The 18,746-nt window shown below is 45.9% G+C and overlaps 1 protein-coding gene across 1 annotated transcript in view; it reads left to right on the top strand.

Moving 5' to 3' along the window:
* The window catches only part of EEFSEC (eukaryotic elongation factor, selenocysteine-tRNA specific), a 573,771-nt gene that overhangs the window by 314,880 nt on the left and 240,145 nt on the right, over window positions 1-18,746 (top strand). The window contains exon 5 of the mRNA XM_069206246.1: window positions 17,936-18,577. Within this exon, the coding sequence (XP_069062347.1) occupies window positions 17,936-18,577 (642 nt within the window). The remainder of the gene's footprint in view (window positions 1-17,935; window positions 18,578-18,746) is intronic.

Below are 18,746 nucleotides of genomic sequence, written 5' to 3'. Positions count from 1 at the left end.
CTGGCGCTGGGTGTGGTCTTGGCGCGGACGGGCGCAGACGGGCTTGCCTTTGGCGTGCCAGCTGCGCGCCAGCTGCGTGGCCGCGCCTTGTCTGCCATAAGAGGAGGGGAGGGTGGGAGTGGCAGCTGGGAGGAGGGAGGGCTTGACGAATGAGAGAGCTGGGGGGGGTGGGGATGCAGAGGCGGGAAAAAAGGCAGATAAGACGGTGAGAAGGAGGGGGGAGGCGGGAGGGGCCGCAGGGGCAGGGGAAAGGAATTCAAAAGAGAAGAAACGGAGGTGAGAAGGAGGGGGGGAGGTGGGAGGGGCCACAATTATTGCTGAGTTGGTAGTGCATAATACAGTGATGGGCTGCAGAGAAGCAAGCAACAGACTTGGAGAATCCAAAGATGGTGAGCATATCCTGATTCTCCACAACTGAGGTAAGCAGAAAACAGCATTATACTAACGACAATGCATCTTTATGGCACCCATAATGCATCTGAGCGAACTGGGTGCCGGGATGTCCAGGCAGCATGCTCCGCCCTCTTTCACGCTCCAGCTCGGATTAGCTGCCGATTTAGCTCCTTTTTTATGAGAGGATGTAAGAAAGTGGTGGTTGAAAATTGGTAGAAAAAACAAAAGCAAGTGTCATTCCATTTATGTAGGAGCTGAAACTGGGAAATAGCTCTTGACAGATTACAAATGCTCATTGAATGAAAATGAATTATTTTTTTTTCTGTTGGCTCATATCTAAACTAGTTTTGCATATTAGATATTCATTGAGCCCTCTTCTAAGCACACCCGGTTTTGGCTCGAGGAGATTCTTCAGTCCATTCCAATCTACTGTGTGATAGATATAGTGTTAGGATGGGTAAGTGGTAGAAATTGTACCAAGCTTATTTCTACTTGCAGACCTTAGGGATAAGCCCACTTGAATCCAGCAATGGAAATCACTTTCACCACAGCAGACGCGATGATGCTGCACTCTCCCTGATCTCCCTGTGCTATATCAGACCCTAGGAAAAGCCTGCGGAAGAGCCCACGACCTCAGCCAGCAACCACTCACCCAGGGGCACACGTTAGTTCTCATGATATACCACAGTTCACAAGCCAATTTAGACCTTGTTGTAAAGATGTGTGGACAGGCGTGTATGCATTTAAAGCTGCAGGGTGTGTGGCTATCGGCATGAGGAAAGGATGCTCCTTTTCCTTGGCAGCCACCTTGAAGCCATTTAAAAACAACGTTTTTATTCACTCATGAAATTAACCGAGTAACTTGAAAGGGTATCTAGACATTCGATTCCTCAAAGAGCTGCAACAAAATAATTCAGTAGCACTTAAGATTCTGTGATGTTAAAAGGGTTATTCGTGTCCTTCCTTGATTCTCAACAAGGTACCCTGTTATGATATGACATACTTAACATTCTGGCTGACATGTGGGAGTTTGAGAAGCAGGAGGGGAGGTGCTGCAGTTACGGACAGAGAGCGAAAGGGAAGAAGGCTTGAGTGTGGATTGATGCCAGGTTGTTCTTACAATAAACTTCAGCTTTATTTTCACGAGGATCGAGCATTCATTTGTGACCCTGGCACTACAAATTGGTGACGAGCGGATGGGTTGAAAGAAAAAAAGTTGTGAAAAACGATCCTGAATTACAACCTGGGTAATCCAACCTTCTGTTCCTGGTCGGTGTTCGCTGAATTCAAAAATCTTGTGACAACTTTAAGCACTATGGTGCAGAAGCATAGAGGTACTGTAATTTGATGTTACTGTCTTACTTGTTTCACCCAACGCGTGAGGAACGATCCGTTATTGGCACGCGTCAGTTGCTCAGCGGTGCCTCGAGATTCTGATCCTGTTGTGCATCTCTTCTCGTGCGCATTACATCAAGACGTTTGACGTGACACGACGAAGGAGCCATTTTGGAATGGTTTATTGCCACAGTAAACCTCTGGATCAATGTATAACACAACGGCAGTCAATTTGCATGTGTGGTATCCTGTAATACGATCAGCCGTAAGACTGTATTTTGTCTTCGTGAGGTTTGTGATGTTCAGCGATTGTCTCGTATGAATAGTATTGATTTAATGCTATCAGGAGCAGGTTGGTGAAATGTTGAGAAGATTGGGAGGATTTCTATTGTGCAAGTAATTAATTTGTGCTGATTACGGTGATTGGCACACCAAACTTTAATTTGTATTAACTTAACTCATATTCCCACGTTGTTTTGGTTTAGGATAATCCTTGACACTTAGTTATTTATAAGGTCATGGCCACGCATAGTACAGTTACTCTGCCACCAACTTTCCTAAGTCAACCAGACATGCCAGTAATAAATTGGGAGGATTGGATAGAGATGTTCGAAAATTACATTCTAGCTTTGGATGGTCAGTGTAGGAAGTTGGCTCTGTATGTGCTATTTCAAAGTAAGGAATAGCATGCACAGAGTCCAAGGGTTCCCCTTAGAGGTAAAATAGTGGTAAAAATAGATAATACTAATGCTCTATTTTGTGGTAGTGTGGTCGAGCAGTAGGCTTATCCAAGGAGTAGTGTTAAGCATTTGTTGTACATACACATAGACAATAAATGAGGTACACACACTCAGAGACAAATCCAGCCAATAGGTTTTTATATAGAAAAATATCTTTTCTTAGTTTATTTTAAGAACCACAGGTTCAAATTCTACATGTAATATCTCATTCGAAAGGTATTGCAGGTAAGTACTTTAGGAACTTCAAATCATAAAAATTGCATGTATACTTTTCAAGTTATTGACAAATAGCTGTTTTAAAAGTGGACACTTAGTGCAATTTTCACAGTTCCTAGGGGAGGTAAGTATTTGTTAGGTTAACCAGGTAAGTAAGACACTTACAGGGCTTAGTTCTTGGTCCAAGGTAGCCCACCGTTGGGGGTTCAGAGCAACCCCAAAGTCACCACACCAGCAGCTCAGGGCCGGTCAGGTGCAGAGTTCAAAGTGGTGCCCAAAACACATAGGCTAGAATGGAGAGAAGGGGGTGCCCCGGTTCCGGTCTGCTTGCAGGTAAGTACCCGCGTCTTCGGAGGGCAGACCAGGGGGGTTTTGTAGGGCACCGGGGGGGACACAAGTCCACACAGAAATTTCACCCTCAGCAGCTCGGGGGCGGCCGGGTGCGGTGTAGAAACAAGCGTCGGGTTTTCAATGTTAGTCTATGAGAGATCTCGGGATCTCTTCAGCGCTGCAGGCAGGCAAGGGGGGGATTCCTCGGGGAAACCTCCACTTGGACAAGGGAGAGGGACTCCTGGGGGTCACTTCTCCAGTGAAAGTCCGGTCCTTCAGGTCCTGGGGGCTGCGGGTGCAGGGTCTCTCCCAGGCGTCGGGACTTTGGATTCAAAGAGTCGCGGTCAGGGGAAGCCTCGGGATTCCCTCTGCAGGCGGCGCTGTGGGGGCTCAGGGGGGACAGGTTTTGGTACTCACAGTATCAGAGTAGTCCTGGGGTCCCTCCTGAGGTGTCGGGTCTCCACCAGCCGGGTCGGGGTCGCCGGGTGCAGTGTTGCAAGTCTCACGCTTCTTGCGGGGAGCTTGCAGGGTTCTTTAAAGCTGCTGGAAACAAAGTTGCAGCTTTCCTTGGAGCAGGTCCGCTGTCCTCGGGAGTTTCTTGTCTTTTTGAAGCAGGGGCAGTCCTCGGAGGATGTCGAGGTCGCTGGTCCCTTTGGAAGGCGTCGCTGGAGCAGGATCTTTGGAAGGCAGGAGACAGGCCGGTGAGTTTCTGGAGCCAAGGCAGTTGTCGTCTTCTGGTCTTCCGCTGCAGGGGTTTTCAGCTGGGCAGTCCTTCTTCTTGTAGTTGCAGGAATCTAATTTTCTAGGGTTCAGGGTAGCCCTTAAATACTAAATTTAAGGGCGTGTTTAGGTCTGGGGGGTTAGTAGCCAATGGCTACTAGCCCTGAGGGTGGGTACACCCTCTTTGTGCCTCCTCCCAAGGGGAGGGGGACACAATCCTAACCCTATTGGGGGAATCCTCCATCTGCAAGATGGAGGATTTCTAAAAGTTAGAGTCACTTCAGCTCAGGACACCTTAGGGGCTGTCCTGACTGGTCAGTGACTCCTCCTTGTTGCTTTCTTTGTTCCCTCCAGCCTTGCCGCCAAAAGTGGGGGCCGTGGCCGGAGGGGGCGGGCAACTCCACTAAGCTGGAGTGCCCTGCTGGGCTGTGACAAAGGGGTGAGCCTTTGAGGCTCACCGCCAGGTGTCACAGCTCCTGCCTGGGGGAGGTGTTAGCATCTCCACCCAGTGCAGGCTTTGTTACTGGCCTCAGAGTGACAAAGGCACTCTCCCCATGGGGCCAGCAACATGTCTCTAGTGTGGCAGGCTGCTGGAACCAGTCAGCCTACACAGCTAGTTGGTTAAGTTTCAGGGGGCACCTCTAAGGTGCCCTCTGTGGTGTATTTTACAATAAAATGTACACTGGCATCAGTGTGCATTTATTGTGCTGAGAAGTTTGATACCAAACTTCCCAGTTTTCAGTGTAGCCATTATGGTGCTGTGGAGTTCGTGCTTGACAGACTCCCAGACCATATACTCTTATGGCTACCCTGCACTTACAATGTCTAAGGTTTTGTTTAGACACTGTAGGGGTACCATGCTCATGCACTGGTACCCTCACCTATGGTATAGTGCACCCTGCCTTAGGGCTGTAAGGCCTGCTAGAGGGGTGGCTTACCTATACTGCATAGGCAGTGAGAGGCTGGCATGGCACCCTGAGGGGAGTGCCATGTCGACTTACTCATTTTGTTCTCACCAGCACACACAGGCTTGTAAGCAGTGTGTCTGTGCTGAGTGAGGGGTCTCTAGGGTGGCATAATACATGCTACAGCCCTTAGAGACCTTCCCTGGCATCAGGGCCCTTGGTACCAGAGGTACCAGTTACAAGGGACTTATCTGGATGCCAGGGTGTGCCAATTGTGGAAACAATGGTACATTTTAGGTGAAAGAACACTGGTGCTGGGGCCTGGTTAGCAGGGTCCCAGCACACTTCTCAGTCAAGTCAGCATCAGTATCAGGCAAAAAGTGGGGGGTAACTGCAACAGGGAGCCATTTCTTTACACAAGCCCCCCCCAGCCCACAGGCCAGGAGACTCAGCCAACGCTGGAAGAGTCTTCCTAGTCTGTCAGGCGAGGAAGAGTAGAGGAAATGGCTGGTTTGTTGCAGGGCCTACTCTGCCTTACATCCTCCTGTTCAGGTCATTCCCTCTGGGGAACTGACCCACTTCCACAGTGATAGGACCTAGTCTGAACTGCCTCTTGTCTGTGCTTTTTATGTCTTCACCCATTCTCTCTATTTTGAGGTCAGAGGTATCCACCTCTGCTAATCTTATCTTAGCCAGGGTCACCCCTAGCTTACCCAAAGAGGTTACCCAGAGCTGGAGTAACCCCACCATGACCAACAGGGTCAGGGGGCCTAACTTGTTATTTGGCATGGGGTCAGACCACCAGGCCAAGGATAGTGCAGCCATAAAGGCTAACACCCAGCAGAGGCCACTGACAGCTGTCAGTGCCCAGAACCACACCTTTAGCTCTTCACCTACAAGGGAAGGGGCTAAGTTACAGGCTTCTTTGGGTTCAGGGTGCCTGTCTGCTGTATTAGAGTGGGGGGTCACCACATCTTGTAGTAAACACCCTTCTTCCACTCTTTCTTCTGTTAGCTGAGGAGCCACCCACTCAGGCTTAACAGTTGCCTGACTAGCCAGGACTTCTTGTGGGTCAGGTTGGACTTTATCAGAGCCATTTTTGGAGTTCTCCCCTACTGGAGCAGAATCTCCTTGGCTTGCTGGAACCTTGGCTAAAGGTTGTCCACCTTTCCTACTCTGTTTCCTTTTCTTTTTCTTCTGGGGCCTACTTGCATTTACTGCAGAGGCAGGACTTCCAGAATCCTTGGGAGAGGACTGGCACTGGACCAGTCCCTCTCTTGGGCTCTGACTAACCTCTGGGTAGTCATTTCCAAGGAGACAATCAAGGGGGAGGTCTGTACTGACTACTACCCTTCTCCAGCTAAGAGTGCCACCCACTTCTATGGGTACTAAAGCCACAGGCCTCTTAGTGACCCTGTCTAGGCTAACTCTTACCCTGGCAGTCTCACCTGGGATGTACTGGTTTGAGAGCACCAGCCTGTCATGCACAATAGTGTGACTGGCACAAGTGTCTCTCAGGGCAGTGGTTGGGATTCCATTCACCAGTAGGTGGTGGAAGTGTCTACTTCCCTCTGGAATCTCCAACTCACCTGTTGGGCCCTGTTTCCAGTGGAAGGCTATGAAGACCTCCTCATCTGAGGAGTCATCTCCCATGGCTACACTGGTTACCCCTGGAATCTTGTTCTGGGGTTTGTTTTTGGGACAAGAAGTGTCCTTGGTGTGGTGCCCAGACTGTTTACAGTTGTGGCACCACGCCTTAGTGGCATCCCAGTTCTTACCCTGGTACCCACCTTTGTTTTGGGTTGTGTCTTGGGGCCCACCCACCTGTTCTGGTTTTTGGGGGCCTACAGAGGACTCTTTTTCTTTATTTCTAGTGTCACCCACTTTCTCCTGGGGAGTTTTTGTAACCCCTTTCTTTTGGTCACCCCCAGTGGAAGTTTTGGTTACCCTAGTCTTGACCCAGTGGTCTGCCTTCTTTCCCAATTCTTGGGGAGAAATTGGACCTAGGTCTACCAGATACTGATGCAACTTTTCATTGAAGCAGTTACTTAAAATGTGTTCTTTCATAAACAAATTATAAAGCCCAACATAGTCACACACTTCATTTCCAGTTAACCAACCATCTAGTGTTTTTACTGAGTAGTCTACAAAGTCAACCCAGGTCTGGCTCGAGGATTTTTGAGCCCCCCTGAATCTAATTCTATACTCCTCAGTGGAGAATCCAAAGCCCTCAATCAGGGTACCCTTCATGAGGTCATAAGATTCTGCATCTTTTCCAGAGAGTGTGAGGAGTCTATCCCTACACTTTCCAGTGAACATTTCCCAAAGGAGAGCACCCCAGTGAGATCTGTTTACTTTTCTGGTTACACAAGCCCTCTCAAAAGCTGTGAACCATTTGGTGATGTCATCACCATCTTCATATTTTGTTACAATCCCTTTGGGGATTTTTAGGATGTCAGGAGAATCTCTGACCCTATTTAAGTTGCTGCCACCATCGATGGGACCTAGGCCCATCTCTTTTCTTTCCCTTTCTATGGCTAGGAGCTGCTTTTCCAAAGCCAATCTTTTGACCATCCTGGCTAACAGGGGGTCATCTTCACTGAGGCTATCCTCAGTGATTTCAGAGGTGTTGGTCTCTCCTGTGAGGGAACCAGCATCTCTGACTATTATTTTAGGAGTCAGGGTTTGAGGGACCCTGTTCTCCCTAGATAGGACTGGTAGGGGGGAATTTTCCTCCAAGTCACTATCCTCTTCCTCTGAGTTGCCACCCTCAGAGGGGTTGGCCTTTTCAAACTCTGCCAAAAGCTCCTGGAGCTGTATTTTGGTAGGTTTGGGGCCCATTGTTATTTTCTTTATTTTACAGAGTGACCTTAGCTCCCTCATCTTAAGATGGAGGTAAGGTGTGGTGTCGAGTTCCACCACAGTCACATCTGTGCTAGACATTTTGCTTCTAAAAGTTGGAATACTTTTTAAGAATCTACAACTGGTTCTAGAATCTAATTCAAACTTTTACAAACTTTTAAACTCTAAAAGAAATGCTAAACAGGATCTAACACAAGGCCCTAGCAGGTCTTTTAAGAATTTAGAAAACTTTTCAAATTGCAAAAATCAATTTCTAATGACAATTTTGGAATTTGTCGTGTGATCAGGTATTGGCTGAGTAGTCCAGCAAATGCAAAGTCTTGTACCCCACCGCTGATCCACCAATGTAGGAAGTTGGCTCTGTATGTGCTATTTCAAAGTAAGGAATAGCATGCACAGAGTCCAAGGGTTCCCCTTAGAGGTAAAATAGTGGTAAAAATAGATAATACTAATGCTCTATTTTGTGGTAGTGTGGTCGAGCAGTAGGCTTATCCAAGGAGTAGTGTTAAGCATTTGTTGTACATACACATAGACAATAAATGAGGTACACACACTCAGAGACAAATCCAGCCAATAGGTTTTTATATAGAAAAATATCTTTTCTTAGTTTATTTTAAGAACCACAGGTTCAAATTCTACATGTAATATCTCATTCGAAAGGTATTGCAGGTAAGTACTTTAGGAACTTCAAATCATAAAAATTGCATGTATACTTTTCAAGTTATTGACAAATAGCTGTTTTAAAAGTGGACACAGTGCAATTTTCACAGTTCCTAGGGGAGGTAAGTATTTGTTAGGTTAACCAGGTAAGTAAGACACTTACAGGGCTTAGTTCTTGGTCCAAGGTAGCCCACCGTTGGGGGTTCAGAGCAACCCCAAAGTCACCACACCAGCAGCTCAGGGCCGGTCAGGTGCAGAGTTCAAAGTGGTGCCCAAAACACATAGGCTAGAATGGAGAGAAGGGGGTGCCCCGGTTCCGGTCTGCTTGCAGGTAAGTACCCGCGTCTTCGGAGGGCAGACCAGGGGGGTTTTGTAGGGCACCGGGGGGGACACAAGTCCACACAGAAATTTCACCCTCAGCAGCTCGGGGGCGGCCGGGTGCGGTGTAGAAACAAGCGTCGGGTTTTCAATGTTAGTCTATGAGAGATCTCGGGATCTCTTCAGCGCTGCAGGCAGGCAAGGGGGGGATTCCTCGGGGAAACCTCCACTTGGACAAGGGAGAGGGACTCCTGGGGGTCACTTCTCCAGTGAAAGTCCGGTCCTTCAGGTCCTGGGGGCTGCGGGTGCAGGGTCTCTCCCAGGCGTCGGGACTTTGGATTCAAAGAGTCGCGGTCAGGGGAAGCCTCGGGATTCCCTCTGCAGGCGGCGCTGTGGGGGCTCAGGGGGGACAGGTTTTGGTACTCACAGTATCAGAGTAGTCCTGGGGTCCCTCCTGAGGTGTCGGGTCTCCACCAGCCGGGTCGGGGTCGCCGGGTGCAGTGTTGCAAGTCTCACGCTTCTTGCGGGGAGCTTGCAGGGTTCTTTAAAGCTGCTGGAAACAAAGTTGCAGCTTTTCTTGGAGCAGGTCCGCTGTCCTCGGGAGTTTCTTGTCTTTTCGAAGCAGGGGCAGTCCTCGGAGGATGTCGAGGTCGCTGGTCCCTTTGGAAGGCGTCGCTGGAGCAGGATCTTTGGAAGGCAGGAGACAGGCCGGTGAGTTTCTGGAGCCAAGGCAGTTGTCGTCTTCTGGTCTTCCGCTGCAGGGGTTTTCAGCTGGGCAGTCCTTCTTCTTGTAGTTGCAGGAATCTAATTTTCTAGGGTTCAGGGTAGCCCTTAAATACTAAATTTAAGGGCGTGTTTAGGTCTGGGGGGTTAGTAGCCAATGGCTACTAGCCCTGAGGGTGGGTACACCCTCTTTGTGCCTCCTCCCAAGGGGAGGGGGACACAATCCTAACCCTATTGGGGGAATCCTCCATCTGCAAGATGGAGGATTTCTAAAAGTTAGAGTCACTTCAGCTCAGGACACCTTAGGGGCTGTCCTGACTGGTCAGTGACTCCTCCTTGTTGCTTTCTTTGTTCCCTCCAGCCTTGCCGCCAAAAGTGGGGGCCGTGGCCGGAGGGGGCGGGCAACTCCACTAAGCTGGAGTGCCCTGCTGGGCTGTGACAAAGGGGTGAGCCTTTGAGGCTCACCGCCAGGTGTCACAGCTCCTGCCTGGGGGAGGTGTTAGCATCTCCACCCAGTGCAGGCTTTGTTACTGGCCTCAGAGTGACAAAGGCACTCTCCCCATGGGGCCAGCAACATGTCTCTAGTGTGGCAGGCTGCTGGAACCAGTCAGCCTACACAGCTAGTTGGTTAAGTTTCAGGGGGCACCTCTAAGGTGCCCTCTGTGGTGTATTTTACAATAAAATGTACACTGGCATCAGTGTGCATTTATTGTGCTGAGAAGTTTGATACCAAACTTCCCAGTTTTCAGTGTAGCCATTATGGTGCTGTGGAGTTCGTGCTTGACAGACTCCCAGACCATATACTCTTATGGCTACCCTGCACTTACAATGTCTAAGGTTTTGTTTAGACACTGTAGGGGTACCATGCTCATGCACTGGTACCCTCACCTATGGTATAGTGCACCCTGCCTTAGGGCTGTAAGGCCTGCTAGAGGGGTGGCTTACCTATACTGCATAGGCAGTGAGAGGCTGGCATGGCACCCTGAGGGGAGTGCCATGTCGACTTACTCATTTTGTTCTCACCAGCACACACAGGCTTGTAAGCAGTGTGTCTGTGCTGAGTGAGGGGTCTCTAGGGTGGCATAATACATGCTACAGCCCTTAGAGACCTTCCCTGGCATCAGGGCCCTTGGTACCAGAGGTACCAGTTACAAGGGACTTATCTGGATGCCAGGGTGTGCCAATTGTGGAAACAATGGTACATTTTAGGTGAAAGAACACTGGTGCTGGGGCCTGGTTAGCAGGGTCCCAGCACACTTCTCAGTCAAGTCAGCATCAGTATCAGGCAAAAAGTGGGGGGTAACTGCAACAGGGAGCCATTTCTTTACAGTCAGGATTACTCTCCGACTAGGAAAAAAACACTCTTATTGAGTACTCTAGGCAGCGAAGGTCAGCAAATATTTAAATGTTTACCTATAGCTATGGGATCTAATGGACAATCTCTTGACAACGTGTATAACGAAGCTTTGAAAAGACTAGAAGTTAGGTTTGCCTAGTAAACTAACTTTGTCGTGGAGCACTACAACTTTTATACGCAACCACAGGCTGAACATGAGAATATTGAGGAGTTTGTTTCCAGACCTAGAGAGTTGTCAGTCAAGTGCCGTTTTGGGGTCATGACAGAAGAACTCATCCGTGATCAGCTCATAGTGCAATGCAAAGATAAAGAAATACAAGAAAGATTATGGGCGGCTAAGGACCCCACGCTAAAAGATGCAGTAGAGATGGCTAAAGTGATTGAGGAGTCGCAACAATGCACGAAAGAACTCAAAAGTAAAGCCAAACCTACGGGACAGGTTGCGACCTTAAGGAGCAGCAGTATTAGTCATGAGAGGGGCGTAAATGCTGTTGCAAAGCATAACTTCAAAAAGAGCAACTCAAATGTGAAAAATTATATTCAGGGTAAAGACAAAGAGTGTAGCCGATGTGGGAGCATCGATCACGATTCTGATTTCAAAAAGTGCTATGCATTAAATAAAGAATGCAGGAGATGTAGGTTCAGAGGACACTTTGCAAGAATGTGCAAGGAGGGGAGTAAGCAATCGAAAGGAAGTTATAAATCTAGGGTAGGGATTGTGGATATGGATATTTCAAATATGGATGCAGATAGAATTTCAGTAGTGGAAGACAGTGTAGATATGACAAATTACACTGATCGTAGCCACACAAGAGGACTATCAAGACCAATGGCAAATTTCTAAATTTGTGGGAGCAGGGTTAAACTAATGATAGATTAGGGGTCAATGTATAAAATCATCCCAGAGGTTATATTCAAAACTCATTGGTGTGGCATGAAATTGTCTCCTAAAACTATTAGCCGGGTGGCTATCAAGGTGAAGTTATTGAAATATTAGGATATTTGGAAGGGACCATTAAATTTGGCTCACGAGAAATTACAGGCAAAGTGTATGTGTCAACTGATGGTCCAGCTATTTTGGGCTGGTTACATCAGTATGACTTAAACATAGTGGTCAATCCGAGAGCCTCTGCTCAGGTCACGGTAGTGGAGGTCATATTTCTAGATGATGCGTAGGAGAGTGTGCAAGATCTATTCAAGGAAAGTCTTGGATGTTTCAAAGGTTATGTGCATAAGATAATAAAAAAAATAAAAAAAATGTTCCTGTACAGCATAAGGTAAGGCGTGTACCTATAGCTGTGCGAGGGAAGGTTAAAGACCTGTTGGAGGATATGCTGAAATCAGGTGTAATTGAACCTGTAGAAGCATCTCCTTGGATTTCTCTGGTGGTAATCACTCAGAAATCAGCTGGACATTTGAGGTTTTGTGTGGACTTCAGATTTAAACCATAATGTAGTGGCTGATACATTTCCTTTACCTAATATCAATGAGCTAATGGCAACTATAAAATGCGGAAAGTACTTTTCTAAACTAGATCTCAAAAGCGCCTATCATCAGATTCGGTTACATGAAAGTTCAAAACCGCTTACTGCTTTTATTACTACAATGGGTACATACCAATTCACTGGCATGCCGTTTGGTTTGGTATCTGTTGCGAGTGTATTCCAATGTATGATGGCAAGACTTTTGGAAGGGATGGAAAATGTTGTCTATTTTCAAGATGACATTCTGGTTTTTGGGATATGGTGTGCCAACATCACAATGTGCTCATGAACGCTTTGAGACGATTATTTATTTATAGAATATTTAGGTTACTCAGTCTTTGAAGGAGGTATTAAACCTAAACAGAATTTACTTGATGACATCAAGTTAACACCAAGCCCTGAAGATAAAGTTCAATTAAGATCTTTCTTAGGATTAATAGAATACTACGCTAAGTTTGTAGAAAGTTTTGCTGATAAGACTGAGAACCTTAAAGTTTTGTTGAGGAAGGGAAACAAGTATGTATGGACTGAAAACCAACATACTTGCTTTGAGAGTATTAAGAAAGAAATTTGTGAAGCAAATATCTTGACAGCGTATGACACACATCTTAAATCTATTGTGACAGTAAATGCGAGCTCATCTGGATAGGAGCAGTGTTATCGCAGATTCATGGGAAGTCAGAAAAGATGGTGGCTTTTGCTTCTCGATCCCTCACACAATCTGAACAAAATTATTTGGTTTTCGAAAGGGAGGCCCTTGCTGCTGTCTGTTGAGTTTAATACTTCTGGATGCATGTGTAGGGCACAAAATTTATTTTGAGGACAGACCATAAACCCTTGTTGAAAATATTATTACCTTGAGGAGTGGGTAAACGCTCAGCACGACTTGCAAGATTGGCTGCTAGGTTGCAAGAATATATGTATGTGGTGGAGTTAATTCAGGGCTGGAAGAATGTTCAGGCTGATTGTCTGTCTCGGTTGTCGGTAGAGTGGGAAAAAGGGGGTAATGCTAGTGTGTTAGTTGAAGATGAGCGCAATGGTGCAGTAGCTTTGGTTCAGGATGCGGTGTATTATGCTTCAGGTGCCTTCACTATGTCTGACAGGAAAGATGAGACGGCCAAAGATGCTGTACTATCAGTAGTGATGAGGATGATACGTGATGGTGCCACAAGGGAGAGTGTAGTTTCATTAGCTGCGAGACCATATTTCAAGATTTTAGACAAACTCAGTGTGTTCGGGGACTGTGTGATTATGCGAGGAGATCGTTTTGTGCCTCCAGGGGAGTTAAGAGTGAAACTGATTAGAATATGTCACGAAGGTCATTTGAGACAGATGTTGACAAAGAAAAGATTAAAGCATGAGTTTTGGTGGCCTTGTTTTGATAATCAAGTGGTAGAATGGGTTGAGAAGTGTACAGTCTGCAAGGAAAGTGAGAAAAGGCTAAAGGTTGGCAGTGGATCTGTGGAAGGACATATTGTTGATCCGGGCAAACCATGGCACACTAGTTGTTTAGACTTCATTGGTCCTATGTATGAGTTACCTGGAGACATGCGTTATGCTCTTGTTGTGGTGGATGTGTACTCTAAATGGCTTATTGTGAAGTTTTTGAGGGATGTTACCACGAAAACGACTATTCGAGAATTGGAAAATATTTTTTGTGAAAAAGGAATTTCAGCAATATTAATCACTGATAATGGTACGCAGTTGATGTCTACCGAAATGGTTTCTTTTCTTGATCAATGTGGGGTCAGACATCCTTGTACTTCTCTCTATAATCCACAAGGAAATGGAATGGTGGAGAGAGCAAATAGATTGATAAAAGGTACTATTCAGTTGGCGTTAGTTAGCAATCTAAACATCAGAGAAATGATGAATAACGTAAAATGGGCATATCGTTCAACCGTTCGGAGTGTGTCTCAAAAATGTCCTTTTCAGGAGATGAGGGGGAGAGCCCTAGGGACTAAATTAGTACTTTCATGGTTGAAAGAGTGGGTAAGTCTGGGTGGTGAAAGCACACAAAAGTGTATTGTTGGACCCAATCACAAAATAGAGAAAGGTGATTGGATAAAAGTCAAGTCTGGACAAGTGAAGGGTGGATTATCGAAGTTTTCTGGTCCATTGAAAGTTCTTAGAGTAAGCAGATATTCTGTTCTGGAAGGTGGGGAAAGGTGAAATTTGAGGAAAGTGTCTCTCTATCAAAAAGGTGCTGAATGTAATTCGGATAGGAGTGGGGAAAGTTGTCCAGGTGCCATGTTCATGCATGATGAGGATATGAGAGTGAGGAGTGACGGTAATGTTGGTGGCAAATCTGGGTTAAGTGTCGGAGTGACGGGTGGAACAAATGTCAGTGTGCAGGGACTTAAATCAAATGTGAGAGTACAGAGGCTTCATAAACCTCCTGCATATCTTAAGGACTATGTGAGATCGTAAATAATGAAGATTTTTTATCTCAAGCAGTTAGACATATTTGCTTTTTCCTTAATTCAAATTATTCGCTATGTTTGATTATTTTAAGTCTATCAACAATTCTATGTGTGAATCTCGTTATTTAGAAATGTTTAAGTATATTTTCTTATATGTTACACTGTTTAATTTCATATTTGTGACGGGGAGGAGATGTGTTATGATATAACATACTTAACATTCTGGTTGACGTGTGGGAGTTCGAGAAGCAGGAGGGGAGGTCCGGCAGTTAGGGAGAGAGGGTGAAAGGGAAGAAGGCTAGAATGTGGATTGATGCCAGGTTGTTCTTACAGTAAACTTCAACATTATTTTCACGAGGATCGAGCATTTATTTGTGACCCTGGCACTACATACCCCAGGGTGAATGCAGCATGGCTTTGTGTAGCCAACTTCTACTCAACCTGGCCCCATTCCCCCACCTGCCTCCCGATCAGTAGCTACCTACCCTCTTCACCTGCGCCCTGGGTCCATCCCTCGTGCTGGTGGAAATTGATAGCAAGAGAAGTGTCCTTTCAGTGTGAGTGGGTGCGCACCATTAAAGTGAGGGGGTGAGGGCACCTCGTTTTCGGTTCATTTTATGGAGAAATTGTATCTAGCTGTTTATCTTTTGTCCATTATTTAGCAATTGGTCACAGTTACCCTTTTGGGGCATGTTTGGGCTTTACAGGGATTTTTAATTCCATAAGTGAGATGCACATAAGCATATTTATAGCTCATATTTCGAGAGCCGCCTCGGTGCAGCGCTCCGCTTATTCCCACGTCAGGCTGGCATTCGAGAAGCTTTTCATTACATCTCCGATGAAACTGTGCAATGACTTGAGAGTAACTGTAGGAGCCGGAGTATGTAACATGCTTGTAACACGATTAAGGGGTTTAAGTGACAGCCTAATGTAGCCGAGACAGCAGTTCAGGTCCAGCAGCCGGGATTGTATTACCCCTAACTCTGTAATGCAATTACAAACTGGAGTTAATATTTATGGCGTAGTGTGTAGTGTATTTACACATCCGAAGTTAGCAGAATTAAGGGCTAACCCGCCCCCTACTACCAGGCTGCATTATCCTCGGAGAGCTTTAGGCCAAATGAGCGGCCGACGAATGTTCTCGAACAACGGAAGTGGACGCCTTGGCCCCCAGGCGCTATGTTCCTCCAGGAGCTGGCAGCAGTGTAATTGGGTGTGTTGTGTGCGAGGCCAGAATCACTTTTAGGCAGATGTTGTGGTCGTAGAGTTATAAATATAACTCATACTTTTTTGTTTTAGATCGGAAGCATAACTCTCCTTTAAATGTATATTTTTGAGAGAACTGGGTACCCTGTTTTTAAGCGTATTAATGTTTTATTGTATTTGCATTAAATACAAGGATTATAGTGGAAGAGGAAATATCTTTTAAATCGGAATCAGTAGCGGGACCAGCGACTCCGACAGTAACTGCCACTGTCCTTGGGACCTTGTTATGTCGAAGGTCAGCTAAGGGTGACCTGAAATCTGGTTAACAAATTGGCTGGTTTAGACAGGCCCTTTGCAGTCACCTATTTTTTTTTTTTTTTTTACCGATCTGGGCTTTGATTTTTAAGTCCAGGCTATTAAAAAAGATAGGACTAGTACTTATGAACTGTCCTCTAAATCATCGCTAAATGACTGTTAAAGCGAATAGAGGGAAAACTACAACAGTACAAACGAATACTGACAATTTCATGCAGTTTGTTTTTCAGTTGCCTGGTCTTGGCCCTCGTGGAACAGCGAAAAATAAACAAAGGACCAGTATTATTTTCTGAGAAAAAATGGCAACCCTAGACCTACTACTACGTGGTATCAGGCACGGTGTGCAGTAATGCGCAGGGTCCTAAGAAACAAGTGATAAATAACCGTATCTCGCCAGAGAAGTACATAGTAACCACTGATGATCCCAAGTCCTGGGGTAAGGGTCCCATAGGTGTCATCTGTATGGTGTTTGATGTTCTGACTCGTGGTGATGCCTGTAATGTCGTAAGCAGTGCACTGGGGGAGTTATGCAAGTATAACCAACCAGAACTGTAATGTCCATTTTTTGTATGTTTTTTTCTGTGAATTTTTCTAAAAAAAATTATGAAGTAGTTTACCATTTGATATTAATAGATCATATTAATGTCCCTTAATTCAAGTTTTTTTCAGTGGATTTGTTCTCTACCTTTCGATCACTGCCTCCAGGTTATGGACCATGGTAATTCCTGAGCCAGGAAGCTGTTTCTTTATTACCTGCTCGGCATGGTCTGTGACCGTGTCCTCGGGCAGCAGAGAAAGGCTTTGAAAATGCCACATGTCCAGTACTTTCACCTACAGTACAGTCAAGGCATGATCTGTGGCCGTACACTTTGTGGGCACGGTATTAGGCAAAGTGTGGCCAGCAGCAACTCACTGCAGGTGGGGCGCAGAGGGGTCTGTGGTATGCCATTTGGGAGGCCAAGTGTCCATGTCCTTCAGGTGCGGGCACAGCGTATGTCCTGGAATAATGTGCTTTTGCCTATTACACCTGCCCGTGATACCCATAGGGCAAAGCCAGAGACAATACTACGTGGGCATTAGGCAAAAAAAGGTCCTGCAGCCATTGTTCTCTGATACTTTGCACATGACATGGCTCTGTGTCCAGTACCTTGGCGTTTTTAAATCTGTGCCCTTTCTTAGGAGTGGGTGAGGTCAGGCTATCTCCCAATGTCCTTGAATGTGAGGCCTACCATGCTTTGCCAGACAAGGCAGACTGGAAGAGGACTTCAGTGTACACCATGCTGCAAAACGCTTGAAAAAACATCATGCTTGTCACTACTAATGTTTTCAAACTTTTCTCCAACTGGTTGCAAAAAATATCTCGCTTGTCACTAATGTGTTTTAACTTTTCTCCAACTAGTGACAAAAAATATCCTGTTTGTCACTACTAATGTGTTCCAACTTTTCTCCAAATGTTGACAAAAACATCCTGCTTGTCACTACTAATGTTTTCAAACCTTTCTCCAACTGGTGGCAAAAAATATCTTGCTTGTCACTACTGTGTTTTAACTTCTCTCCAACGAGTGACAAAAAATATCCTGTTTGTCACTACTAATGTGTTCCAACTTTTCTCCAAATGTTGACAAAAATATCCTGCTTGTCACTACTAATGTGTTCTAACTTTTCTCCAAATGTTAACAAAAATATCCTGCTTGTCACTACTAATGTGTTCTAACTTTTCTCCAAATGTTGACAAAAATATCCTGCTTGTCACTACTAATGTGTTCTAACTTTTCTCCAAATGTTAACAAAAATATCCTGCTTGTCACTACTAATGTGTTCTAACTTTTCTCCAAATGTTGACAAAAATATCCTGCTTGTCACTACTAATGTGTTCTAACTTTTCTCTAAATGTTAACAAAAATATCCTGCTTGTCACTACTAATGTGTTCTAACGTTTCTCCAACAGGTGACAAAGAAGGTGAGAACCATGCAGATGTTCCATAAACCTGTGAACAGCGCCATGCAGGGCGATAGGGTGGGCATCTGTGTCACGCAGTTTGACCCTAAGTTATTGGAGCGAGGCCTTGTGTGCACTCCAGACTCCCTACACACTATCCATGCTGCCATCATCTTGGTGAAGAAGATTCCATATTTCCGTGGCTCCTTACACACCAAGGCCAAGTTCCACATCACGGTTGGCCATGAAACTGTGATGGGCCGAGTGACGTTCTTCAGTCCGGCTCCTGACGACTTTGATAAAGAGCCCCGAGAGCAAGGCTTGGATTTTGAAAAAGACTACCTTTACCAGGAGGAATATTTGTCTAAAGACTCTAAATCTTCTGATACGAACAAGGAAAAGAGTGAAGTGGGTGAAGGGCAGCTGCCCAAACAACAGTGGGCCCTTCTGGAATTCGAGAAACCAGTCACATGTCCAAAGCTGTGCCTCGTGATTGGCTCCAAACTAGATACTGACATCCATGCCAATACCTGTCGGCTTGCCTTCCATGGGGTACTTCTGGAGGGACTTGAAGACAAGAACTATGTGGAGTCGTTCCTTCCGAAGCTGAAGGTGTACAAGCAGAAGCACAAGGAGGGACAAGTGGAGCGAGTGAGTAATCTGCATTTGATTTGCATGTATGAAGCAGTGTGTGTGAGACTCATCCCTACTTCTTCGTTTGCTAAGTGCCTCTCAGCCAACTGGTAGTTGAGCTTTCTGCGACATGCTTTGCCCATCTCTACAATAGGGTGTCGGCTGTTGTTAAATAGGGTAAGCCCTA

Source organism: Pleurodeles waltl, chromosome 9 (genome assembly GCF_031143425.1).
Source record: "Pleurodeles waltl isolate 20211129_DDA chromosome 9, aPleWal1.hap1.20221129, whole genome shotgun sequence".
NCBI classification, from domain to species: Eukaryota; Metazoa; Chordata; class Amphibia; order Caudata; family Salamandridae; genus Pleurodeles; species Pleurodeles waltl.
The sequence above is the reverse complement of the archived record's forward strand: the minus strand, read 5'-3'. Positions and strand labels throughout refer to the sequence as shown.